This window comes from Phocoena sinus, chromosome 3, assembly GCF_008692025.1.
Source record: "Phocoena sinus isolate mPhoSin1 chromosome 3, mPhoSin1.pri, whole genome shotgun sequence".
In the NCBI taxonomy this organism is placed as follows: Eukaryota; Metazoa; Chordata; class Mammalia; order Artiodactyla; family Phocoenidae; genus Phocoena; species Phocoena sinus.
Genome location: NC_045765.1, coordinates 166556564 through 166584517, shown reverse-complemented (window position 1 = coordinate 166584517; position 27954 = coordinate 166556564). Strand labels below are relative to the sequence as shown.

At 39.6% G+C, this 27954-nt stretch overlaps 1 protein-coding gene across 3 annotated transcripts in view; it reads right to left on the bottom strand.

The window, feature by feature from the left end:
• The window catches only part of SEMA5A (semaphorin 5A), a 477269-nt gene that overhangs the window by 24926 nt on the left and 424389 nt on the right, over nucleotides 1–27954 (bottom strand). For all 3 annotated transcript variants that reach the window (XM_032627865.1, XM_032627867.1, XM_032627866.1), the window contains 2 exons: nucleotides 1710–1935; nucleotides 267–485 (listed from right to left, as the gene is read on the bottom strand). In XM_032627865.1, coding sequence (XP_032483756.1) covers nucleotides 267–485; nucleotides 1710–1935 — 445 coding nt within the window. The remainder of the gene's footprint in view (nucleotides 1–266; nucleotides 486–1709; nucleotides 1936–27954) is intronic.

The window sequence follows — 27954 nt, the reverse complement described above, 5'->3', positions numbered from 1 at the left end:
GATATCTGTCTTTATACCAATGTAGTTGGAAGATTATAACTATATCTATCTATATCTTTATCTACATCTGTATCTATATTTATAACTGTTATATATCTACATCAATATCTATGTCTATACTTATATCTACATCTACATCTACATTTATATCTATCTATCTATCTACCACAAATTATGTCTCAAACCTAAAGCCAGGGAAGCTGAGTGAGAAAGTCTTCCAAGGCCCTTGATGTTTCGGTCTTTTCCAGATTACTCAATCCACTCACCAGGGCAGGGCAAGATGTTGCATTCCTGGTATTCCAGGGAGGGGCCCACGCAAGGCATGCCCCCAAACTTGGGCTCCGGGTTGTTGCAAACGCGCTTCCGGTTGCGAATGCCCCTGCTGCAGTCTCGGCTGCACTGTGACCATGAGGTCCAGGCTGACCAGGCCCCGTTGATGGTGTGGGAAGAGTATCTCCCAGCACGCAGGAAATCACCAGAAAGGCCTGCAAGGGAAATGGCCAAAGCACGATTCTGTTAGGAACTCTTAGAGTAACCAGAGTCCAAACTTTCATTCTGTAGCACTGTCTGCTTTGCTGTTGCAACTATACTCTCAAATATCAGTGGAACACTTTTTACACACCTCAGAAGCACAAAACTAAATAAAAATAACATTGCAGTTTGCATGATAATCTCCTATAACTTAAGCTTCTTTCTCTGCAGTTGCTATTAACAGGGGTGCAACTAAGAACTCAATTTGTCAATGTAGCAAAGTCCTTATACAAGTAATAGGGTTTTATGGGTAATAGGTCACTTACTGTTCTGAGAAATTTCTTACAAAGAAAATACACCTTTCTCACTTCCATTGGGAATTCTACAACAAATTGTCCTTGTGCAATTCATGTTCATTTTGATGGAAATGCTTACTGACTTATGAAAAAATATTCAGTCATTTTCTCAAAGGTAGGCAGTGTGACACAGTTTTAAGAAAAAACTCTCAAAGTATGCCATGAAGTTCTGGGGAAATGTGAGAAGTCAGATGTGTGAATAGTTCTATCCATTGTTAAGTTTCTTGGTTGTCTGCTTAAAAATTCTGGCTCAGAAACCTAGGCAGATGCTCTTCAGAGAAAATAGATTAGAAACCTTTTTCTCTGATGAGAGAGTAGTTTGTGGTTAATCAATAAAGAACACACAATTTAGCCTAATTTCATGCGATCAGAGGCAAACAGGTCCAATTTTGTATTCTCAAGATATCAATACCAAAATGTATGGCTAGTCGTTAGAACTTGAAGCCATTAAGACACAAGAAGGATAAACTATTTTTTAAGCCATGCCCACAATATACTTTTGGAGGAAATATAAGTCTTTTATAAATGTTTATCAAAATTTTTCCTTAGTTTATATCATTTAAAATGAATATTAGTTGGTTTTATATGTATCTGAGAATGGAAGGATTAAAAAATATATGTTCGGATAAGAGAATAAAGTTAAAGAAACAATGTCATTCATTTTCTCTTTTTTTACTTTGATGTCGTAAGAGGTAAGTTCACAGCCTGCTCTGAAATAAGGGAATAAGTGACTGAATTGGAGACAGGGTTGTCAGATTTAGCAAATAAAATACAGGAAGCTCAGTTAAATTTTGGTTTAACTGGGCTCTTCTATGAACTTAGAGATAAGACAGATCACCTGTCCCTGGAAGCGAGTCAGTCCCTACAGAGTCGCTTACTCACCGTCGGTGGAGCAGCTGCTGGTTCCATCACTAGAACAGTACCGCATCTCAATTCTCTGCCTTCCCACTTCCAGCAAGTTTGGATCAGGCAGGCGGGCCTTGCACGTGTACCGAAATCGCTGCTCGTAGTGGCCCCCATTGTCAGAGATGTTGACAGGTGTCCAGGGCGTCCAGGGTGTGGTCTTTTTCAGCTCAGGGCATGGGTTGGTATTACAAGGCTGGTACTCCTGGAGGAGAAAACACATGAAGTATGCTTATCATACTGCAGAAATAGAGCCAGGGGCATCCTTCCTTAAGTGAAGGAGAGGGCTCTCTAAAACTTCAGGTCCTGACACCCACCAGCTACTCTGCAAAGTTAAAAGCACACTTTTTTGTCAAATTAGGCATTGAAGAGAATGTTCGGTGTTCAAGTTAACTGCAAAGGAATCTGTACAGTTTCTACATCAACAATGAGGATGAGATAATAAATGTAATTGTGTGTGAATAAAAATGGTGATTCCCCCCAAATCATCTTCCTTTCATTGATAAGTGACCCAAAATGCTGAATATTCTGACGTTAACTTTAGCTTTTTTTTTTTTTTTTTAAGATAATAGTTAAAATGAGGGAACCAGAATTTGATTTTTGGACCTCATTATGTTCAGTCTAAGATTTATATTTTAAGCTCTTGATCACAGATTCAAAGTGTTAGAATGGTAGCTTTCCAGTTGATAACACAATACATGATAACTTTTGGTCTATAAGAAATTTTCACATGATTTCCCTAGTTAATACATTGTTGGCATTTTTCAGTCTCACCTCCCTTCCCCAGTACCAGAATACCTCCATTGTAAGCACAGCAGGGAGGACCCTGGCAAGTGGGACATGCCATTTTTGGGTGGTGGACTTTAGGACTATAAATTTGGGTCTCTTAATCTGGCAAGAATTTTAAACATTATGTCTTCAGAAACACGACCAAATCTAAGGGGCACAGGGTTTGACCTTGAACATAGCACTAGGTGTTTCATTAGAGGGAAAACCCACAACATATAATACATTCAATTATGGTCATACTTTTTTTTTTTTTCTTTTTTGTGGCACGCGGGCCTCTCACTATTGTGGCCTCTCCCGTTGCAGAGCACAGGCTCCAGACATGCAGGCTCAGCGGCCATGGCTCACAGGCCCAGCCGCTTTGCGGCATGTGGGATCCTCCCGGACTAGGGCACGATCCTGCGCCCCCTGCATCAGCAGGCGGACTCTCAACCACTGCGCCACCAGGGAAACCCTATGGCCATACTTTTAAAATAATTTTATTAATGTTAAACATACACAGAAAGGAAGAGTTAAATATCTTTCTAAGATTTATTATGAAAAAGAGAATTGTTTTATCCTTCCCGCATCTCTTTCAGTTATCTAGATACTTATCCCTTAGAGCTAACAACAAGAATTTTCCAGCATCAGGCATTATCCATTAACTGTGCACTATGGGAAAAGATTTAGCTCTTTATTCTTTACCCCTTTACCCCTCTTCCTGTGTCTCCAACCCAGATGCAGCCTTCCCACCTCCCATCATCTTTATGTAGATACGCTGCACTTTTGGTTAGATCCAAATCCAGTGTTTGCACTTATCGCTAGATGAACATTATCCACAGGTGACTGGTGCAGAGAGCTGATTGGTTTCTGTTTCGTGTCCAGTTCCCTCCCAGTCCGACTCAAGGACTTGCCTGGTTTGTCGGGGTAGTTGTCTAGTTTCTATGAACTTGTCATGAAGTCACTCTCCATCAGGTATTTTGACACAGTAGGAACTGTGATGGCTGGTTTATGCTTGGAAAATAAAAAAGTCTCAGTAATATTGTATAAATGAATTCTGGTAGGAGAGAAAGTAGCCATGTGTATCCACACCAGAAGCTTTAACTGGAAGCCTGTTAAAATATTTATTTTGTCATGATTCTAATTAGTCTAACTAGTTTTCTTTACGCAGGGCCTATCTTTTAAAATTTTTTTACAAGGGACAATACTCGAGGGCTCTTCATGTTTGTGACTTCATACGCTTCTAACAGAAAACATGTAGAGCAATCGTCACCACTTTCCTGATTTATCACCTCTTGCCTCCCTTCCCTGGCCCACACTGATGCTCCCCAACCCCACACCAACACACACCGGAAGACAGATGACTTCATTTTCCTTTGTTTACAGCATGTTTTATTATAGCATCTTTTGGATGCTGCCTTTTAAGTGAAAAACTAATAACCCCAATGGATGCCATAAACTCAATCATGTGAAACATTAGACAGAACACGTGTGTGCTCTTTTTCACTGGAATGGAGACCATGTAATAGGAATGCAATCGGCCTTGTCTGGGACCTTCCAGGCCCAGTGTGTGGCAACACTGCCAGCCCCAGATTGAAAATGCCATATGCATTCCCTTCATCACTCTGCGTCAGCCTGGCTGGGCAAGTGTCCAGGGGCGGCTGGCTCCTTGCCTAACTGGACTTAAAACATATGCTGTTTATGGACCCCTGCTTTTAGCATTAACAAGTTTGACATCACCTACAAAATAGTAAGATCCCATGTCTCAATAAACAAACACAGAGGGTCCTCCCAGTAAATCTGAGCTTCCTTGCACTAGAAATTTCACCTCTTCTATGGAGATGAAGTGTTTTTTTGAAACAGATGAATAGAAAATATATTTTAAAGCCTGGTTGGCCTCTGTGTACTGGTAAAATGCTCAGAACGGTGGGGGGATGGTGGCGGTTGTCACATGTCCCAGAGGTGGGTACACCTCACAGGTGAAGAAGATCAGTTCAGGCCCGTTAGACCTAAACCTCTGATAACAAAGTCTGTTCTTATGTTCCATTAGCTCCTCACTGTACAAAATCCAACAGGAGTCTCAGGACCTCTCCTTTCAACTGCCTTTTAAGATTTGATTATGATGCATTCATTTAAAATATCAAATTATGAAATACTGAGAAATGGTATGACTGATCTCTTTTATATTAATGACCAAAATTATAAAGTGGTTCAATTCAGTGGTGAGTGGTTGTATGGCTTAGCTGAGCCTGTATGCTCCAATTTACTGAGGAACTGCTGCTGTGAGTAAAATAGAGAGATGGTGACAATCCAAGCAAACCTAAATTTGAATGGAACTTGAACAGCATTATATCTGATGCTTAAAAGAGAAATTATTTTAAAAGGGATTTCAGGGAGCTAATTATTATACCTGTCACATAGGATTCTTAATATTCTGGTGGAAAATATTAGATAAGAATGGTCAATAAATCAATCCCACTGCTGCTATATATCCAAAGGAATTAAAATCAGGATGTCAAAGAGATACCTACACTTCCATGTTCATTACAGCATTACCCACAATAACCAAGATATGGAAACAACATAAGTGTCTAGTGACGAATTAATGGATAAAGAAGATGTGAGACAGACAGACAGGCAGACACACACACACACACACACACACACAGTGGAATATTATTCAGTCACAAGAAAGAAGGAAATCCTGCCATTTACAACAACTTGGACCTTGAGGGCATTATGCTAAGTGAAATAAGTCAGACAGAGAAAGACAAGTTCTGTATGCTCTCACTTATATGTGGAATCTAAAAATGCCAAACCCAGAGAAACACAGAGTAGAGTGGAAGTTACCAGGGGTTGGGGAAAACGGGAAAATGTGGGTCAAAGGGTACAAGCTTCCAGTTATAGGATTATCAAGTTTGGGGATCTAATTTACAGCATGGTGATTATAGCTAATAATACTGTATCATATACTTGAAAATTTCTAAGAAAGTAGATCTTAAATGTTCTCACCACAGTAAAGAAATGATAATTTTGTGACAGGATGGAGGTGGTAGCTAATGCTACGGTGATAAGCATTTTGCAATTTATAAATGTATCAAATCAACACACTGTACACCTTAAACTTACATAATGTTATGTGTCAATTATATCTCAATAAAGCTGGAAAAAAATAAAATAAAGACAGCAGCCGATGCAAGGACTGCTTGGACTGCAAGGACAAAAAAGAAAAACAAAAGGTCAAGAACAACAAAGGAAAAAATAAACATGGTTACTACATCAATTTTAAACAGTTCTCCTAACATGTTGCCTATGTTTTATATGTCCCAGTCAACAGTGATACAACCATCCATTTAAAAGTTTAATCTGGAGACCTGGGAGGCACCTGCCTGTTCTCCCTCACCTCTAGGCTAAGTCCTATAGATATGGTCTCTTAGGCTCCTTCTCTCCTCCCCTTCTCAACTGTCTCTTTTCTAATTCAGGTCACCATCATCTCAGTCCTGTTTCACAGAATCAAAGCGTGTATTTCACTGACATTTAATTGTGTATTTATAAGTCTGCCTCCTCAAACAGATGGTAAATTTGTCAAGAGCAAGAACTTTGCCATATTTATTTTATATTACCAGTCCTAAGTATAATACTATAATTTTTTGGTGAATGGATAAATCAATTCACAGATAAGCCCATTCTGGTGGAATCTGCATAAATCTGGGGAAAAATTAGATGGTTAAGCAGGGTCCCATTTTGCTGTTTATTTTTCCTTTGAGAAAACTAAAATATCTTACATTCCATAGGTTGAAAGTAAAATAGATGGTAACAGTCCAAGAAAAATTTTGATACCATGTGTTTAGCACAAAATAAGAAAATTACCCTTAAAGTGTTTTCATCAATAGCTGAATATGTGAACTAAATATATTCTCGTATGGAATACGTATGGTTTCCATATGTACTTATCAAATTCTCTTTCAGTAACTAAGTTGTTACACTCTGAAACAGAAAGCCATTCTGCACCAGAGGAACAAGAGAGTAATGTGCTTGCGAAGGGCCAAGGTATTGAAGCATATGTAGAGAGGTAGATCTCTGATCCCAGGAGCTTGAGGAAGCAGAGCACAGATTGACAGGAAATCCTGGAAATTAGTTGCATGGTCCCAGCAAGAAAGAGAAAGAAAAGGGAGACAGCGCATTCAAAATTATAATGCCACGGAATGACTTCTGCTTCCAACCAAGATGGGGTAACACAAATGGGATGAACTCTTTCACCAAGAATAACTTTAAAATACATAAAACAATAGTTTGTAAGACATCGGACGTTAGGCAACGAAGGGCAGTGATCACCAAGTTTCGGAACCATGAGGTGAGCTCCACAATTGACCCAGCCTACAACCTGGAGAAGGTTTCCAGGTTATGGTGGAGGAAGAAGAGACCCAGGCACAGACTAGTGACTGGGGAGACAGAACTGGGAGGTAAAGGAAGCCAAAGGGGCCAGGGTTCTCAGCAGGAGAGGGCTGCACAAAGAAGAAACTCCAGTTATGCACAGCTCCCCCGTTAGGTATTCAGCTGAGTAGAAACCCGTGAATGTATGTGTATGAAGAGACTACACATGGGTGGGGAAAGACCCACCTGAAAAGATCAGAGGGGACAGTGCACGTCACTCACATAGGGCTGGGGATACTGCTTGCTCCTAAGAGCTAGACTGAAAGGCTTCATAATTCTCCTCGCATCAGTTAGGGTACCAGGAAGGGTCTTGTCTCCACCGTGCGGAAAAATCACCCCAGACTAAACTCTGCTCTCATCTCAACTAACAAAGCTTACAAGCAAAAACCAAACAGATCAAACCTAGTTTCACATAACTTGATCTTGTCCCAAAGGACAGCTCTTGCATAATTTGGGGAATATAAAAGTGTCCAACGTACAACAAGGAAAAGGTCACAGTGTCTTACATCTAATCTAAAATTACCAGGTATGCAAAGAAGCTGCCAAAAAAACACAACTTACACTGAGGAGAAAAATCAGTCAATTGAAATTGGCACAGGAAAGCCATAGATGACACAATTTGTAGTTAAGAATATGTAAAACTGTTATTATAACTGTATTGCATATGTTCAAGGAGCTAGAAGAAAGACAACCTGTTAAGTAGAAACATGGAAGATATAAGGAAGAAATAAAATCAACTATACACAACATTCTATGAGGTCGACTTTAATCTGGTATAAAAAACCAGACACAGACATAAGAAGGAAAGAAAACTACATGTGAATATTCCCCATTAACTTAGACACAAAAGTGCTTAACAGGACTTTAAAAAGCAAAACTCCAAACTATTTTAAAAGGTTAATAGCTCATAATTATGTAGGGAGTATGTCAAGGGTGCAAGGTTCATTAACATTTAACATTGGATCAAGGAAATTCACCTTATTAACAGTCTAAAAAGTAAACCCATATGGACATCTCAATAGATACAGAAACGTCATTTGATAAGATGCCCAAAGCCACTCCTTATAGAAACTCTCAATCAACTAGGATAGAAATAAATTTCCTAAATCTGACAAAGGACATTTATTAAAAACATACAACAACATCTTAAAGGTTAAAGCCTGTATGCTTTTCTTAAAGCTGAAGAATATAAGATCAATATAAAAGATTAAGTCTGTTTCTATGTACTAGCAATGAGGAATCATAAATTAAAAGAATGCCATTTACAGTGCTATCAAAAATATGAAATACTTAGGAATAAGTCTCATAAAATATGTGCATGATTTGTACACTTAAAGAAAACTTAATCTTCTAAATGATCTATAGAATCAATGCAATCTTAGTCACAATTCCAGAAGGCCTCTTTAAAAAAATAAAATTTGACAAGCTAATTCTAAAATTCACACAAAAATACAAAGTATCTATCAATAGAATAGCAAAAGCATTTTGCAAAGAAAGGACCTTGTTGGAGGACTTACACAACCTGACTTCAAGACTCATTATAAAGTTACAATAATCAAAATGCTGTGGCATTAAGATTGAAAGATTGAGCAAAGGAGTGGAATGAAAAGCCCAGAAATAGACCCACATGCATATGGCTTATTGATTTTTCAAAAAAGGTGCAAAGGCAATTTAGTGGTAAAAGCAGTCTTTTCATCAAATGGTGCTGGAACAATTTGATATCCATATGTGAAAACCTGAACTTTGATCAATAACTTGCTCTATCCATGATAATAAACTCAAATGGATCATAGAACAATATCTAAAAGCATAAAACGTATAGAATAAAACCTGGGAGAATATTTCTGTGACCTTAGGTTAAGCAAAGATTTCCTAGATACAATGCCAAAAGCATCAGTCATAAGAGAGGTAAAAATAAGTTGTGTTAATCAAAATCAGAAACCTCTACTTTTGAGAGACACTGACTGTTAAGAGAATGAAAGACTAGACACACATGGGAGAGAATATTTGCAAATCGGTTATCTGATAAAAGGCTCATACCCATTATACACTTAAAAACTTAAAACTCAACAATAAAAGAAGAAAAACAGTATAAGCATTGTCAAGCGTTATGGAGAGACATTTCACCAAAGAAGATATACAGATGGCAAAAAAGCATATGTAAAGGTACTCAACATCGTTGTTTTTTTGTTTTTTGTTTTTGTTTTGTTTTTAAGAATAAAGGTAAATTAACACAGATATAGGTAACAAATGTATGGACACCAAGGGGGGAAAGTGGGGCGGGGTGGTGGTGGTGGTGCGATGAATTGGGAGATTGGGATTGACATATATACACTAATATGTATAAAATGGATAACTAATAAGAACCTGCTGTATAAAAAACAATAAAATAAAATCAAAAAAGAATAAAAGTAAATTAAAACCACAAGAAACCACCACACACTTATTAGAATGGCTAACATGAAACAGAACAAAAGAAACCTCGAACCTGACCGTATCAAATGCCGGTGAGCTTGCAGAGCAAAAGGAACTCTCATATCCTGCTAGGAGGAATGTAAAATGACACAATTGCTTTGAGAACTATTTGACACTTGGCTAAAAGCTTAAACATACACTTACCATATGACCTAGACATTTCCCTGCTAGATATTTACCCAAGAGCAAAGAAAGGATATGTCCATACAAATACCTGTACATGAATGTTCACAACAGCTTTATTTGCAATAGCCAAAAACTGGAAAGAATGCATATACCCATCAGCAGGTAAATATCTAAGCAAATAATATCCAAATAAGAGACTACTCAATAATAAAAAGAAATGAACTGTTGTTATATTCAACATAGAAGAATCTGTAAAGAATTGTGCTACGTGAAAGAAGCTCCCAAAAATGGAATGACAGTGTATGATTCCATTCACATAAAATCATGAAAAGTGAAAACTATGTAGAATCAAAAAGATGAGTGGTTACCTGAGACTAGGGAAGGCAGGGAGGTATATGAAGGAGGGGTTATGAAAGGAAACAAGGAAACTTTTGAGTTGATGAACACATTTCGTTCTCTTGTGTTGATGGTTGCATGGATGTACATATCTGTTAAAATGTATCAAATGTTAAACAGGTGCAGTATATGGTATACCAATCATACTCAATAAAATATTAAAAGCTATGTGGTCACTGAAAGACAATTCTCTTTCTAAAAAATGGTGGTTATTTTGCTAATTTAGAAGTGATATTCAAAACAGCTGTGTTTGCACGTACCTGCACACAAACTAAGATTACAGTTATTTTATGGCGTTCATGCTGGAATATTTGAGACCGAACGTAACTACTAAGTATTTGTAGATAAATGTTTCACAAACACAAAATGTGCACGGTCAAGCCAATTTTACCTGTCATCCCACGTCCTACATTGTATGATAGAAAATGTTATTTTCTATCATACAATCAGCCAGTGTAGCAACTGCCTGTTTAGCCTACGTATACACGTGCATCAACTGCATTCTTTGATAATCTTACTCCTCTTACAATCGGTTTCTTTAGCTTCAGTGCATTTTCATGCTGATACAGGTCTTTGAACATGAAGGAGTTAAAATTAGCTTCCATGGGGTTTGGAGATGTTTGTGAGTCACAGGATGGCTTGGTGGAAGTAGCACTCAGCCCCAAGGCCACCTTCTAACTTACTGTATAATCCTTGGCAAATCTTTTGAACATGTCTTAATCCGTTCAGGCTGCTATAACAAAATAGCACAGACTGGGTGGTTTATAAACAATTTATTTATGTCCCACCATTCTGGAGGCTAGAAGTCCAAGATCAGGGTGTCAGCATGGTTGGGTGAGGGTCCTCTTCCGGGTCACAGATGTCTCTTTTTATCCTCACATGATGAAAGGGGCTAGCTGGCTCTCTAGGGCCTCTTTCATAAGGACACCAATCCCACTCATGGGGGCTCCACTCTCATGATGTAATCACCTCCCAAAGGCCCCACCCCCTACTACCATCACCTTAGGCATTAGGTTTTCAACACATGGATTTTTGGGGGACACAAGCATTTAGCCCATAGCAGAACACACTGCAACAAACACCAAATGAAGGGTTATACAAGATGATCTCAAAGTACTTAACAAACACATTTTGGAATCCAGAATCTTGCTTTTAATTTAGTCAGCCAACCCCAAATAGATATTCAGTGCATGCACTTGAATCTGGTTCATAGAAGGTAAAACGATTTGATATCCAAAGGCTACATGACAGTCTACGCTAGCTACTTTAAAGAGGGGATGCTGATTTAGAGATTTTAAAGAATGTTCTTGTTTTATTTCCATTACTATTATTAGTCATTAAAGGCCCAATGAAATAAAATAGAAATACTCTTTAAAATGTGAAAGCAATATTGGAACAAAAAGAGTGAATATTTTTAAGTAGAAAATCCCACTGTTCTATTGCAGTAACTGCTTGCATTTCAGCAGACCTCCTCTGGGTAGCCACAGTCCTCTCTTTGGCCACGTTCATACATCTTTGCTGTATCACTCGTTTGCCTAAGGGTCTCCAAATCCTGCAAAAGCGTTTTGAGGGTAAAGCCTGGGGCTGATGCAACTTCCTTCCTCATTTGGGTGACTGGCAACACCCCTGGCTCCAAAGGGGGAGAGGATTGAGACGAACATCTCAAGGGCTTTCAAATGGGTACATTTATCAATACTTTCAACAGGCAGTCAACCTGCGTTCTTCTAAGTGCAGAAAAAGCAGCAGAATACTCCTCTGGTTTCATATTAAAAAAAGATGTGCGCCTGCGTGTGTTAGATTATATGCGTGTGCATATCTATAAAAACGGAGCTGGCTCTCCTCCTTACACATACTTTTAGGCATTCCTTTTTATAACACTGTAGAAATCCCAAGAGAATAAGAAAATCAGTGCTGTCGCTGGTAATCTTTTTTTATTATAGAGGCTGTGATTTGTGGGCACTCTATAAACTTACATCTCAAAGGAGAAGATCCACTTATTTGGTTTATTCTCTCACTATCATGCCCTTAAATTCTTAGTCCCTGAGGGCGAACATCAAGAATTCAGATATCTTTTTTTTCTGGCAAATACCTTGCAACAAGAGGAGAAACTACTTTTAGTTAGGAGTGAAAGCCTACCATTGGGAAAAATGCTTTTCCTTCCCAAACTAACCATTGAAATGGGTGACTTTGAGCATAAAAGTCCACCCTTTATTTCCATTCCTCTATTTTTAAAGAAAAAAAATGCTTAACTGTAATATACTTGCTTCAGAATATTTGGACCTATTTTAAGAGTTCTTATGAGGAATTTTGGAAGAACAAGAGTAAATAACACAAACCAAACTGACGTGTTATTTAAGATTGAGGCTTTGAAAGGACAACTCATGGGGCATTGCTTTTACACTAATACATGGGGGCAGTTGCCCTGGATTCTTTTAAGTACAAAAAAACAATAGTCACTTGCTTTCTTACTAGAAAATGATCGTGTGTGTGTGTGTGTGTGTGTGTGTGTGGGTGGGTGGGTGTGTGTCTCACCACCTCACTGTACATATACAACTGTAGAAAAACATGGCTTAAGAAAAGAAAGAAAAAATACTCCCTATCATCATAGGATTTGGATGCTATGGTTATAGCCATATTTGTGTGGGCTAAAGTGGCTTAATTTCTTGGCAAGAAGATGCAAAATCAAATTAGATTAATGGAGTGGTTATGGAAAATTCAGTCATGAAGATACAGGCTAAAACCATACTCATGGCTTGGGCAAACCCTAATTAAAAAAATTAAATGTATTAAAAGCTGTTACTTAGCAGCCTAGGCAACCACTGGTATTTTACCAACACCTGTTTATTAGTCTGTGGTTTGATAAGTAAACATTTATTTTATATATAAATTAATTTCTAAAATAATTTGTTTTGAACTTTTGAGAAATGTATTAAAAATAAATGTGAGGGCTTCCCCGGTGGCACAGCGGTTGAGAGTCTGCCTGCCGATGCAGGGGACATGGGTTCGTGCCCTGGTCTAGGAAGATCCCACATGCCGCGGAGCGGCTGGGCCCATGAGCCATGGCCACTGAGCCTGCACGTCCGGAGCCTGTGCTCTGCAACGGGAGAGGCCACGACAGTGAGAGGTCCATGTACCGCCAAAAAAATAAAATAACATAAAATAAATAAATAAATGTGAGTCAGATGGTGCTGATAAATATATACAACTTGTTTTTACCTGACCATTGACTGCAAAGTAATTAAATACCATTTTCCTCTTTTAGATAATTTGGATGCTTTTATTTTTTCTTTATTCTGCATGTGTAGCTAAAGGAACATAGGCCAAAACAGAATTGTAATGTCTTTTTCCATTTGCTTACTCAGCTGACAAAGTTCCTAAAGACATCAGTTTTCTTCTGCCTTTCTTCAGGCATGGAGGGTTGAGTAGTCCTACTTGGAGCCTTGGGAGCAGCTGGTCTATTTGTCATTAGTCACCTCCACCATGATTCCTTGATTATGGCACAGCTATGATCTTAAGGGTGCCCTGACAGTAAGCACCCACTCGCAGACTCTGGTAGGCAGAATTCTCACACGCCCCCAAGAGCCCCACCACCTGCGTATCACATCTTATGTAATCCCTTTCCTGTGAGTGTGGGTGGGTTCTATGAAAATGATGGCATAGTGAGGTTCCTCCTAATCTAAGATCTCCTTGTAGTGGACAAAAGACAGATTCTCCTGCTGGCTTTGAAAATATTGGCTGCCACATTGTGAGGGGACCACATGGCTAGGACCTGGGGGCAGCCACTGACAACATCCTCCTCCCTACAGCCAGAAGAACACGAGGACCTCAGTCTCCGAACTTCAGGTCACTGTGTTTGAGTGAAATAATGTTGGGTAAATGTCTTTTGTTTAAGGGCACAAACAGAATTTAAGATGGTGTTCTGTTCCTTCTATGGAAGAGCTTTTCCTAAAGTGTATCTTCATGGGGTGCTCATGGCGCTACAGAGACAAAAGCATCTGTTGTCAGGAGGGACTGAGAAGCTCTGGGTTCAACAGAGTTAAACGGGTTTCATCAACGGGCGTGCTCAGAGCTGATCTTGGAGCCCTTTTCTTAGAGCTTCTCAGGGAACCAGAGTGGAATAGAGGGCACCTTAGCAAATGCTGTCAGAGAGGATGCTACCGGGAATCAAACAAGTTCTCAAAAGGTGAGAGCAGTTTTCTCATCGGAGCACTGATTCTACAATCAACTTTATTGATTCAAACTGAAAGTAGGGGTATATCCCCAGAGTTCTGAAGTTGTATGGAAGTCATCCCTCTTCTGCCAAACCTAACAGGATTTAACAGACTGAGGATGCAGTCCTACGTTCATAAGATCCTTAGCCCACTTGACTCCATGTTCTAATCAGGAAAGCCATCTAGAATATCCCTCTCCTTCAAGCCTGTGGGTGGGCGGCTTTCCAGAAAGTGTATGATGTATAGGGAGCTGGCACTTCATTTGTCTTGCTCCTCCAATGACTTCCAGTCTATCTATAAGTGGGCTAAGCAGTTCTGATTGTGAAACTCTTTGCTCATTTCCAAGTTCATTGCCTTGTGTGATAACCAGGGGAGGCCACCAGGTCTTAACCTTAACCTAGGGCCTCAGCTTTCTCATCTGAAAAATGGGCACATAAAGAAACATCATTGGGACTTCCCTGGTGGCTCAGTGGTTAGGAATCCGCCTGCCAACGCAGGGGACACGGGCTCGAGCCCTGGTCCGAGAAGATCCCACATGCCGCGGAGCAACTAAGCCTGTGTGCCACAACTACTGAGCCTGTGCTCTAGGGCCCACAAGCCACAACTACTGAGCCCATGTACCACAACTACTGAAGCCCATGTGCCTAGAGCCCGTGCTCCACAACAAGAGAAGCCACCGCAGTGAGAAGCCCGCGCACCGCAACAATGGGTAGCCCCTGCTCACCGCAACTAGACAAAGCCCACGTGCAGCAACAAAGACCCAAAACAACCAAAAATAAATAAATAAATAAATAAAAAGAAACACATCATAATTTTCGGGGAGTGTTAACAAGATAAGGTGTTCACAGTGATTAGCAGGGATCCTGGCACATGGGGCATCTTTGGTCTGCACAGAAGCCTGGAAATGAAGATGGGTTGCAGAACGTGAAAATATTAGGGGTTCTGCAAAGTTGGTCACTAGCCATCTTGAGAAATCACCCTCTGTCCAAGAAAATGCGGATGGTCACAAAAACCCCTAATGATCCCAGCAAGGTTACCAACAAAGGAATGGATTTACCTAACTGGCAAAAAAGGTTTAAACTTAACTTGCATCCAAGTTTCCATGTACATCATTTCACTCGCTTGGGAATGTGATCATCCAGTAGAAAATTATCTTCAAAATTTGTTCTTAACTGAGTTTACATGAAGCTGACTTTCTATCAGTTCACATTCCTTAAATATTAGTTAAGGGTTCGTGTCCTAAAAGATAGTAGTAGGAACATTTATTTAATCTAAAATTCCTACAGCACGAATGATGCATTTGGGACACTCACTGCTAAGGTCAAAGTTCTTCTGTCATTTCCTTTCACCAGTATGGAAATGTTCAGAACTCTTGGGTATTCTTTTGGCTGTCTAAGCTGGGATCCCATCATTTAATGGATCTGGGAAATGAAAAACACGTATGTTTTATCAACATCTTTGCTTAGAATTTAAAGCACAAGGAACCCTCTTTTTGCTCTTCTTTTGGCCAATTTACCTTGGGAAATTATGTTCCTCAAATAAAGTTGTGTAAATGACTTTCTTCTTATAATTCAGATTAACTAGGTTTCTATTACCTCATGAATCTTTCCTGACAGAAATTATGGGTAATGTCCTATGTATTTAAATTTAAACAATTATATTTTTTAAATTAAAAGTCAAAGTAATATTGTACAAATGACGTTTTCAATGAACAACACAGTCATGAAAATAGAAGTATCATGTTATCCATCCACTCATCCATTAATCCTTATTCCAGTCATCACCATTGGAGCATCTATACCTCGTGCAAGATGCTAAGCTACATCCTCAGGGGATCTTAGACGTTAGTGGTGAAAATGAACAGGGGAAGTTCAAGGTAGACACGTGAAAGTGCCATTAAGTCCCACACCAACTGTGTTATGGGAATTAAGATGCAGGGGGGACTTGATCTTAAATCACATGAGGACACAGTAATTGACACTGTGGCCAATGCCATGGGCCACTCGGCCTGGGGTTCTGTGTCTGACAGACCGACCAGTTTTATACCAAGGGGTGTATTACTCCCCAGCCACAGCATCAGAGGTTGGACGCACCCAACAGCTTAGTTGCCTTGAGCAACAAATTCTGGCTAAATTATCCATGCCTTCATAGTACGATGTCACTGCTAATACAAAACAAATGAAAACCCCAGTGCAATCTTATCCACTTTAAGTTTCAAGTTTTGACTACATAAAATAAAAAAACTAACAGGTTAAAATATAAGTTGTCAAAAGAGTTGGCTATGTGTCCATATTTTTTCTTAATAAAGTTAAAATTCGTTATGCTCCAATTTTATAAATGTTCAGAATGTATGCACAGGGTCCCAGCAGCAGGCCTGATGAAAAGAGGAAAGTGCGACAGTAACCTGCTCAGGACTGTGGTCACAACTGATGGCCAAGGGTCATTCCAAGGCCTGGGTTGTGTCTCCAGATCATCCTTATTCTACTGGCTTTCCTCTCAAAGCTGGGAGCTACGTTCACAAGAGAGCCCCACTCTCCCAGCAAAGGAGACTCGTTTCAACCTGAGGATAAAGGTGTTGCTCTTTCTTGGTAGAGTCACAATCTCAATGCGGTAATATAAATATATAACGACTTTCCTAATATCGTTTTCAAATAGACTATCACAAAAGTGAATGATGTTTCTCAAATAAACTATCATAAGAATAAATATTCTGTCTAAATGAAGTGACATCATAACACAATCATTTGTCTAAGACCGCTCTTGATGGATTTATTTCTAAGATTTATAAACTTCTCTTCCAGAACTTAATTTAACAGTTTATTGATGTCTTGGGGATGTAATTAAATTTATTTATTACTGACAATACTATTAATGCATCCGGTTTGTTGCTGTTGCTGTTTTCCAGAGCCTAAACACATTTCTCACGTTTGCTTGAATTTTTTTTGCCGTGACCTGAGTTTTCGGCCACAGCTCTGCTGTATTATGCCCCCGCTTCTCGCGGTCCTCTTTCTCCCTCCATCTATGTGATATTCTGGACAATGGATCATTAAGCTGATTGGAGCACACAGCAAAGAGAACAGGCAGAACTTGTGAGGCCTTGGAGTCTGTGCCACAAGGCTGGACAGCAAAACCTTTGTACAGTGGTTTTGTCCGCAGTGGTTGAGAGTCCGCCTGCCGATGCAGGGGACGCGGGCTCGTGCCCCGGTCCGGGAAGATCCCACATGCCGCGGAGCGGCTAGGCCCGTGAGCCATGGCCGCTGAGCCTGCGCGTCCGGAGCCTATGCTCCGCAACGGGAGAGGCCACAACAGTGAGAGGCCTGCGAACTGCAAAAAAAAAAAAAGCTCCCATCTATGCTTTGTTTGTTGACTTTTTAAAAAACTGTTATGAATGAGTGTTGAATTTTATCAAACATTTGTTCTGCATCTATTGGAATGACTCTGACATTCTTTCTTCTTAATCTTATTAATATAAAATATATTATTTATAAATTCTCCATTTGCTCATTGTAAATGTCACACTATGAATATGAACATGTAAGTGCAATGTAAATGTTTATATATGTAAAATTTATATTTGTACATAAAGTCTGATGAATTAAGGTTGTACAAGGTTGCACAATATGTACACTGCAGAAAAGAAGATCCTGGCAAAGGGGCATGTGAGAGCTGAAATTCAGCCTGCATCTTTTCCTAAGCCATGAGTTTTGGCAGAGGGCTGTCTGTCCTCAGAGGAAGGAGCCTAAGAACATGCTGGCTGCCTGCCAAGACCTGAGCCTATGCCGTTGTGACCCTCAGAAGGGGAAATATGTACTACTTCACACAAAGGCACTTTACAGGTTAGCAGTGCTTCTGGGGCTCATCCATTTCTAGCCCTCGAGGTCAATGTCATTTACCAAGCAACTCAACCACTGGATATCTTATCTTGGGAGAACTTGCTACAGGATTCTCTCACTTTTAAACAAATTGTCCCTTTCTGCCTACTGCTCAGAATCCCTGCCACCATCTCTATGAACTGGCACCACTAGCTCTGATTTTTAATGCCTTTCCCCTACTCAAAGAGGTGGCCACGAGAAAAGGGACACAAATGTTTAAGTGAGGGAGAGAGATACAAATACAACTTAAAATGATGAAGACCTGACGCTTCTTGCAAATATGATGAGTGTTTGGGGACCTCTGGAGAGAATGCTTGATCTCTGCTCCTGGTTTAAATTTGTGACAGTTCTCCCTTCATTTGAATTTTTCCAGGGCCTTTCACACAATTCATTGAGCAGCTAGTTTGTGCCAGCTACCGAGAAGGTGCTGAGGATGCAGGGCTGAGCCACAGAAACAGGACATCTGCAGTTGGTGGCTTGGAATCTCACAGTGTTCTCTGCAAAGTATCCCCAACCCCCTGGGGAATCTCCCCTCTCTAGTGGAGAGGACCACAGAAAAAGCATCACCCAGCTTTCTCGAAATTCCGGCTCACCAATGATTTCACCCTGGTCCAGTTACAAGGACATGATTGACAATTTAAAACTGTGCCAAGCAAAGTTCTGTCTTCCACTGAGACATAAATAGAATGTTTGCAAAGTGTCAGATTGTAAACCCTTTTTTTATTTTTTGGCCACGTCTCGCAGCATGCAGGATCTTAGTTCCCTGATCAGGGATCGAACCCGTGCTGCCTTCAGTGGAAGTGCAGAGTCTTAACCACTGGACCACCACGGAATTCCCAGACATGTCTTTTATAACACTAGACCCTTATCTTTTTTAACTTGAGTACATATGCTGAAAGTTAATTAAGATGCCTTTCAAACAAATGTGGCAAAACCCGATAAATGTGTAGTAAACTCATAGCCACACCTACTCAGAGGCCTCCCCTACACAAATATTAGTCTAAAAGCAACAAAAGGGAAATTTTAAGTTCTGCTAAAGGCCAAGGAACAATGAGTACTGGGAAAAAAGTTACAACTTCTATTGATTATATATATATTTTTGCCAACATCCCAGTAAAAGATAGAAGTGAAGAGTCAGAATTTTAAAAATTGACAATTTGTATCAGGATGGAATTGGATTTCCTTTGGCCAGATTCCTTTCATTAGGCTGTGACTCCTGGGTCACATCTAAGAATAATATGATCTATGAGCACCAAGGATGACAAGCAAGAGAGAGCGGGAGAGGCCCTGAGAAGGTCATTTAAGATATATGCACCCAAGGAAAAGGCTGCCAAATCCTCACAAAGGCACCCACGTGGAATGAAACCTCCTTAACAGCCCCAGGAATTGGGGTTTACAGAACCTAGAATCAGCCCCAATGGACCAGAAGTATTTACGTTTCCAGTTTACTGGCTGTGCAGGCTAAAGGACCCGTCTGCTTCAATGAGATCCGCAGCGCATGGAGAACATAACAAATGCACTGGAGGTGCTCAGGCAGATCTCTATTCCGCAGGGTAAACAGGGGGAGTCCCTCAGTGGATACATGGGGGGTACCGGAGGCAAGGCACCCCAACGTGCACCCTCAGGGAAACGCCAGGGCCTCAGCCAATTCTAGTGCCAGCCCCTCCTGTGGGAGCAAACTAATGGGGACACCATTTGTATTCGAAGTCCCATTGAGCACTCGTCTTCCTAACTCTCAGTAACCCCTAAAACACCCAATTGACTTCTCCTAAAATAGTGAGGTGGGGCTTGTCCAGGGAAACCCATCCTGTGTACAGGGGGCTTAAAATTGCAAACTTGACTCCTTGCATCCTCTGGACACCTGTAGCTTATATTCAATATGCCACTGTCTACCAGGAGTTGGTGCTATGGGGTTGTTAGTATTTCTCGTCCCAGGCTGAGAGCTCCTTGAGGTCAAGAATAGCAGCTTACCCAGATTCATATTCCACCCAGCCTACATCCAGGCCGTGGCTCATACACATAGCTGTTCAAGACTAACTTGTCGAGGGAATAGAGCTCGACTCAACATTGACTGGGAGCATGAAGTGCACCAAAGGAAATAATACAACATTTGACTAGCATGCAGGATGATGGTCTGCAAAGGGCTCAGGGCCATTACATTTAATTTCTTATTTACAAAGGAGAGCTCAAATATTGGAATCCGTGCAACTTTAAAATATTAAATTCAGATTTCCTTTTCTAATTGGGTGCTCTGTAATAGTTATATGTACTCAAGTCTTGCCTATGGGGATGTGATAAGGTCTTGGAAGGTCACTGCCAAGTATAATCTAATATCAAAACCAATTTTAATGAACTTCATACACTATTACTGCAGGCATATTGGCTTTCAGTGCTAAATTTGATTCGTTTGGAGCAGCCTTGTAAAACTAATTAGGAAGAATTCGAAATAGTTTAAGAATATGAACAAGAAGTGAAATGTTCCTAAGCTAATATCATGGAAAGAAAAATTAAATATGAACGAAAGGCAGCTCCATTGGGGTATGAAGAGTCTCTGTGAAAGAATAACCACAAAATATGTTCCTTTATAAGAAACTGTAAGAAAGAACCAAAGAGTAGACAAAAACAATATAATGCACAAGAATGATCACTTCGTTTGAAAAGATGTCGCTAACATTTTGCCAAATTGCCATCATCTTTTAAAAAAATTAGTACATAAATTGAATAACTAGTTTCATTTATTCATTTTCTTACACTCTGCTAGGTATTGAGGATATAATCGCAAATAAAATAGATATTGTCCTTGACTTTAAAAATCTCAAATAATGGGATTCCCTGGTGGCGCAGTGGTTGAGAGTCTGCCTGCCGATGCAGGGGACACGGGTTCGTGCCCCGGTCCGGGAAGATCCCACATGCTGCGGAGCGGCTGGGCCCGTGAGCCATGGCCGCTGAGCCTGCGCGTCCGGAGCCTGTGCTCCGCGGCGGAAGAGGCCACAACAGTGAGAGGCCCACGTACGGCAAAAAAAAAATCTCAAATATCTTCTTTTTGGTATCAATAAGTTTAAAAACAAATTAATTTATCTCATATTAATGTTATGGAACTTTCCCCTTTGAAATAGGACTAAACTCAAGTTTCTATGACATATTTGGGGGCAACACTGACCTTAATTTATGTTTTTTTAGGTTTAGAAGCACCTATTAAAGTTGAAATAACGATTTTGGGAAAGTAGCAAATTTCAGAATAAGGTCTATACATCTACACACCCACATGGATTTGCATGCCTAACGTCAGGTATGTATTTACAATTAGATGGCTGCTTTTAGATAGTAAAATCTAGACGATTTTTTTTTTTTTTTTTTTGCTGTAAGGAAAAATAATTGAAAACATGATGTGGCTTACCTGCTTGAAATCACTGATGGGTTTATATTGTGGAAATATTAACACAAGAAAGTTATCCTAGCACCAATTATGTAACTGCAGTAGCAAGTAAGTAAGAGTCAAATGGCTATCTATGCCCTTTAGTTTGATACCCAAGACCTTTCAGGAATGAAACAGCTTACTTTCCCTGTCTGCGTCTTGCCATATTCCTTTATGCATCCTCAACCACGCAAATGACACTACTTACGGATCGCAGTGTATTCCCCATGCCCTTTGATTCACAGCCTTCGTTCATGTTTCGTTCACAGAGAAGCTCCCATTCCCATCTCAACTTGGCCAAATCCTAGCCACACCTTTGGGACCCTTGACCCAGCCAGCCAGAGGTAACCTCTCCCTCCTCTGGACTCACTGTTTTCTCTTAATGGTTCCATTGGCATTCCTGGCTTCTTCCTTATATTCTGGCCATTAGATTTATATTTTTCTCCCTTGGTTCAGAGTTTTCTTGTATGCATCTGCATCCCTTCATCTTCCATAGGACCTCGTACAGTTCTTTACACACAGTAAATAGTCAACATTTTTGGCTGACTACTCATAGATGAAAAGATCTGAAAATTCTACAGAGGGTAGAATGGAAGACATGAATCAGTAACTGAAGTCATTGAGAATGTTCTTTTCTTCCATATGTGAAACTGTCTAGAAATTAACAATTATATATGAGATCACACCAAGCTTTAGGGGAATCAATTATCAAACAGGACTCATGTAACAGGCAGAGTTCCTTTCCACCCTTCACTTTCAGATGTCAAGGCTTATCCCTAAAAGCTATTAGCAGCGGCAAGAAGATAAGAGAAGGAAATCAATTACGTAAGCTTCCTAAGGAAAACTGCTCGGCGAACATCAGAGAGCTCCTCCTGAGGTCTGGATTCCATCTGTTTGCCCCTGCTATTTTTGTCTCTCTCCCTTTTGAGAGGCGATTCCTCATGTGCTTCTGTGGAGTCTGAATAATTTTATAAGGTAGATTCCACAGCTTATTTCTTACAGCCACTGCCATTTCTTTTTCCCACATGATGACACTCGAGTTCCTTGAAAGACTGCTTTTCAATAGTTGTAAACTGGGCGATTTCATGGGACTAGGATAGACTGGAACAGATGTGGAAAACCTTTCACATCATGATAGAAGCAAGATCCCAAATAGTAGTGTGTAGGATGTAACTTTCTCACGCAGCTTGGCTTATATAATAATGCAAGAATGTGACATGGTACGGGCCAACTCCATCTTCAAGAGCCTCTATTGCAACTATTTCTTTCAAACCAGAACCTCATGAGATTCTGCATGTCAAACAGATCTTGAAAAAAACACACCGTGGAGTGAAATGAACAGACAACTGTTCTAAGAATGTCTGTTGTTATAGCACATCCTTAGATCACAGAGCAAAATAATTCAGCTTTTTAATTATTCTGACAAATGTTGAAGGCTTCTAAATGGAACCTTGTATTTCTACTTAGAAAAAAATCTAAGTGGGGCAGTAGCTTCTTTATTCTTTCTTGTATTCACAGAGATGAGTGCTGAGCTAGGCTTTTATTCTTAGAAAATTTGAGGATTAATAAAGGGATAACACTTGGGAAGAAAGAAACCATGGCATCTGTGAAAATTACTCAGGGCTTTAAACCATTTTTTTTCACGTTCCAACATCTGTTACTTCCTTCTTTACTTAATTACAAGTTGCTTTGAAAATTATTATGTATGTGCGTTGTTTTAACAACTGAAATTATACATGTTCAGTAATTCCATTGGAGGCACTCAGATGAAATAATAAAAAATAGGAAATGCAAATCTTAAGCAAAACACCAATTAAAACATATTGTTGATATAATGAAACACTTACGCTACTTCCTCCAAAAGGAACAACTGTAGGCCATGAATAAAACCAAGTGACAAGTATAACAAGTATAACGATCAAAACTTATTTTCAAACTCTCTGGCTGCAATAGCACACATGTGAACTCTTTCTACAACACACCTCACTCTTGCTAAATCAAAATTTGCACTAAATAATATTTTGAACGACAGCACCCACAAACCAAAACAAACTAATGAACAGACTTGTGCATGGACCAGTTCAGGTTAAGCTTCACAAGTGAAGAATCCTTCCCAAGTTTTAAGCAGGAACCATGAGTCCCTTACTCACTGTGGTATCCCCAGAGCCTGTTATACGGCAGAAGCTTAATAGTTATTCAATAATAATGGCATGAAAATGAGTAAAAAACTAAGATGCTCAGATTCTACCTACATTAGTATGAGTGCATGCAAACATCTATTAAGACTGTGATGTATGCAGGTCTTGCAAACCTGAGTCAGCACAAGAGGCGCAATCAATTAAGTAAATGACAAAAGGCTTTGCTGATCAGAGGGATGTCTCCCCAGGCTTTTGTTTTCTTGTTTATTTCCTTGCTTTTAGAGGGGATTTTAGAAATGAGTCAGCTGAGTCAGTATGTTGGCTTCTATAACATAGAACCTACAGGAGATCAGACCCCGGCTTCCCTCCATCTTTCCCATCGGCTGGTTGAGCAGAGTTAGTCTCAAGTAGAACCACAGGTCTCAGAGTGGGATGGCTGGATGGACAGAATGTTCTCATGCAGCCATGGCTCAAGATACTGTAAGATATGAAAATATATCCTGGAAACATGGCCCCAGCCTGTGCAGTGAAGTGCCGGACTGAAATATGATTTTTTAAAATTGGGGTGTGGAGGGAAATACCCAAGTGCTATAGTGCATCCTTGATGCTACAAACTGCACATGGAGGACAGGAAGTCCTCAACTCCAGATGAGAAGGACGGCGACACAGCACATCATATAAAGGCCAACTTGACAGGATGAATAAATTACTTTTTAGAAACTATGAACAAGCAAAGCCTTTTCAGACTCCAAGAGAATGTTCTCTTTAATTGCTGTGGCAAGTGCCCGGCGCAACCCGAAGGAGACAAGGTGAGCTACAGAAATTGACCAAAAATAAGTGTCCAAATTGACAGAGACATCAAATCGACTAAATTACCCCGGGAGTGTTCTCTGTGGATAATCCACAATTAGCCCAGAGTGTCAACAGGCCTACAAAGACTGAAGATGCATTTGGAAAAGACTATTCCCTAATTGTTTTTATAGGAACTTCTACTAAGGCTTTAAATTTAGAAAGCCACATTTAATTACTCATTTTGTAGCAGGTAAAAATCTGGCATCATTTAAAAGAGGCCTGGGTTTCCTATAGCTGAGTATTTATTTATGCCATTAGAAAATCAGTTTCTTCTGTGTGTACTGTGTATTTGAGTAGGCCTACAAAAGATTTTTAAGCTCATGGTCATTTAGTGGAAATTGTTATGGCTGAGAATTCTGTTACTGTGTTTCCATAAGTACATTTTAGGTATTTTAATATCAGGTACTGGAAAACCTTTATCGTGGAATTTGTTGGTAAACTGTAAAGGAAGAATTTGTGTGTGTGTTTGTGTGTGTACGTGTCTGTCTGTCTCACTTAAGTCACTTTTACAACAGAAGACCTCTATTCATGAAAACTCTTTTCAACTGACTTTGCAATCACTGTATTTGAATTGTTATAGGCAGAAACAAACCTGATTCTTTGCAAAGAAATCTGGGCAACAGACACTTCCAACATTATAAATAAAACATTTTTGTGAAATGCTCCAGATCTCCACACCAACTATAATTACCAGAGCTTGTAGAATAATTTTTGTGCTCTAGAGGCAGACTTTTGATGGATTAACTCCTACAATCCATCATTTTCTCTTCTCTCCATCTGCATCATACATCATTCTTGAACTTGATGACCAAACTTCCAGGTCTAAATTTCAGAATGCCTACACTTCTTCAGCTCTCCAGTACTCCTCCTTGCTTTTGCGTACTGATATTAACTTTTTCAAAGTACTCAAGCCTCTTTTAACAACATGTGGCATCTTTACACTGACAATCTTTCGTCTTTGCAAGCTCTTCACTGAGATCTCACATAACAAAGGAAAGCCAATTTTGCATTCCCATGCTTTGGAAGGTGTAACATCCAGCCAGTTTTAGCTAGGGAGAGCGATCGTTCCCCTTGCAGAAGAATATGTGGAAATACACGTGAATGCATTTTATAAGCACAGTGCAGTGGAAGAGTGATAGTGATGAAAAATATTATTTTTATCTATAAAAACGTTTCACTGTTTCCACTGATTAAGACTCAACTATTTAAGTTTTACTTAATTTTATTTATTAAATTGTACTTCAGAAAATAGCCTTTTTAGAATTACGAAATGGTATTTTCATAAACAATGGATAAAGCTAACTGTATCTAACCCAGAAGGGCCACTGGCTCATTAAAGTAACTAGAGCTTCCAGACAGCTCAGTGAGAAGCCCATACAAGAAGGCCAGGCGAGAGGTCAGCGTCTGTGACCGAGCTTTCAAGGTATTGCTGGGGCAGCAAATAAACATGCAGAAATGGATTTTGGTCCAAAGTGAAATAATAACCCTTTAACTAACACATACAGCTTAATGTCAACTGGCAATGCTCAAGTACCTCAATCTAGCATAAGCTGGGTTTACCTTGTACAAACTTAACAAAAGCAAACAAACGTAATGGGACAAAGAGAAAAGGCGCTATGTACCTCCTCGTAGAAATGTTCCCGTCCTCCACGGCAGGACTGTGGATCTCTAGAAAACCACCTTTAAAAGTGAGGAAACACCAAACCGGAGTGCAAAGGAAACCAACCACCCATACCATCAAGCAGCCAACTCAAAAACTACTTGTTCAGGTTTAAAAACTTCAGTCTCTCCCAGCTAAGGTTTCCTCTATATTTTATGCAGAAAGGAGGTGCCAGCTATCCCATCTGAAGAGAAGCAGGTGCCATTGCAAGGAGGTTATTATTCTCTTGAAGGTAATTTAGTACTAAAAAAGGAAAGAAAGATGGGGCAGTAAAGATAACTATCATTTAGGAGAAAAGGAAATGAGCCTTCTAATAACTCCTTTTTGAACGGACCCAGCTTTGTGGGTGGGGACATTACCTCCTGTCAGTTAATCAGCTCTTGTTCTAGCATCTTCTGAGGAGGCCACAGCATCCTGGACCTTTCAGCTCCTTAGGGGCAGAAGACCTGGACCCAGGGTCTTGCTCTGACAACCTCAGGGTTTCGCGTCCATAAACTATTTTCTCTGGGCCCAGATTTTCTTATTTGGAAAACCAGGAACACATGAGATGACATTTCTCAAAATATTTTGCGAACTCCACTGTGCTACACAAAAACAAGTTATCTTTGTAATACTGTCATTATTTTCATACATTACAACCTATTTAAACTTCCAACTGCCAGGTTTTACTTGCTTCTAAATGTACCCATGGTGCCATTACTTGACCCAAACAAGTGTTAGTGTGTCATATCAACTCTGATTAACCTTCATGGAATCCCTTTGACAGCATGTATTGATTTTAATGTCTTTATTCTCGACCTTTCAGGGGCTTCTGTGGTCCAGCTCCTTTGTGTCTGGGATACAGATATCTCTCCTACACGCTCCCTGCTGATATGTGAAATCACAGCTTGTGTCAACTGTTTTACGCCGTGAGTGATACTTCAGTAATAAATATAGTGCTGGCAGGAGTCAGTCTGTTTCTGCTTTTGAATGATCTTTGCTGTATGTGACAGTCTTTAGCTTTATTCTTTCACGCATCTGCTAAACCTTCGAGGGAATTCCGAGTTACATTAATTTGAGAAGCTATTCTATTTATGCACCGTACCATTTTGTCTTTCTTCCTTTCTTGTGTTGTAATTTTCAAACAAAACATATAGTTAAGATTTGGGCTGTGAGTTCAATTAATTTCCATGATCATGGGAATCTATTAACGGAATTTTCATGGTTGGCAGAAAGGATATTATTGCAATATTATGGACATCAAGGGTGCTAATGAAGAAGAGGAGCGTTATGGAAAAAAAAGAAAAACCCTCCTCTTTCTTTTAAGATACACTTTGTACTTAATAAGAGTAAAGAAAATTAAACCTTATCATTTATTACTTAACATTAATCAAAAATATTATGCAAATGTAGTTGTGTATTTAAATTCTATTTGTGCCCAAAGAACCAGTTCTCAAATGCTGGCCTAGTCACCCACTAGCAACTGGGTACTGGCTAAGTTCATTAATCTTTCTCAAGTTGAGTTTTCCCATCTCCAAGTGGAGAAAATAATAAAAACTGCCTAACAGGGGCACAGGGAAAATAAACATAACCTATTTTGATCACTCTTAGTACAGTACCCGGCCGCAGGTGCTCCATAAAAGTTAATTATTTGATCATGGAACACAGAATTTCTGTCTATCATAACACACCTAAATAGTAACTCCAGTGTGCTTGGTTATAGTTTCAATATTTCATTTGATATCAAGCAGTAAGTTGGGATTTGTAAGACTTGATATAACAATTATCATCATGGCTATCGTATATGACTGAAAAGGTTAAAAATTAAACAAAAATATGCCAAAGGTAATTAAGCCCCAAGTGGCTATTCTAAAATGATCTAATAATTTTACGTCAAAATA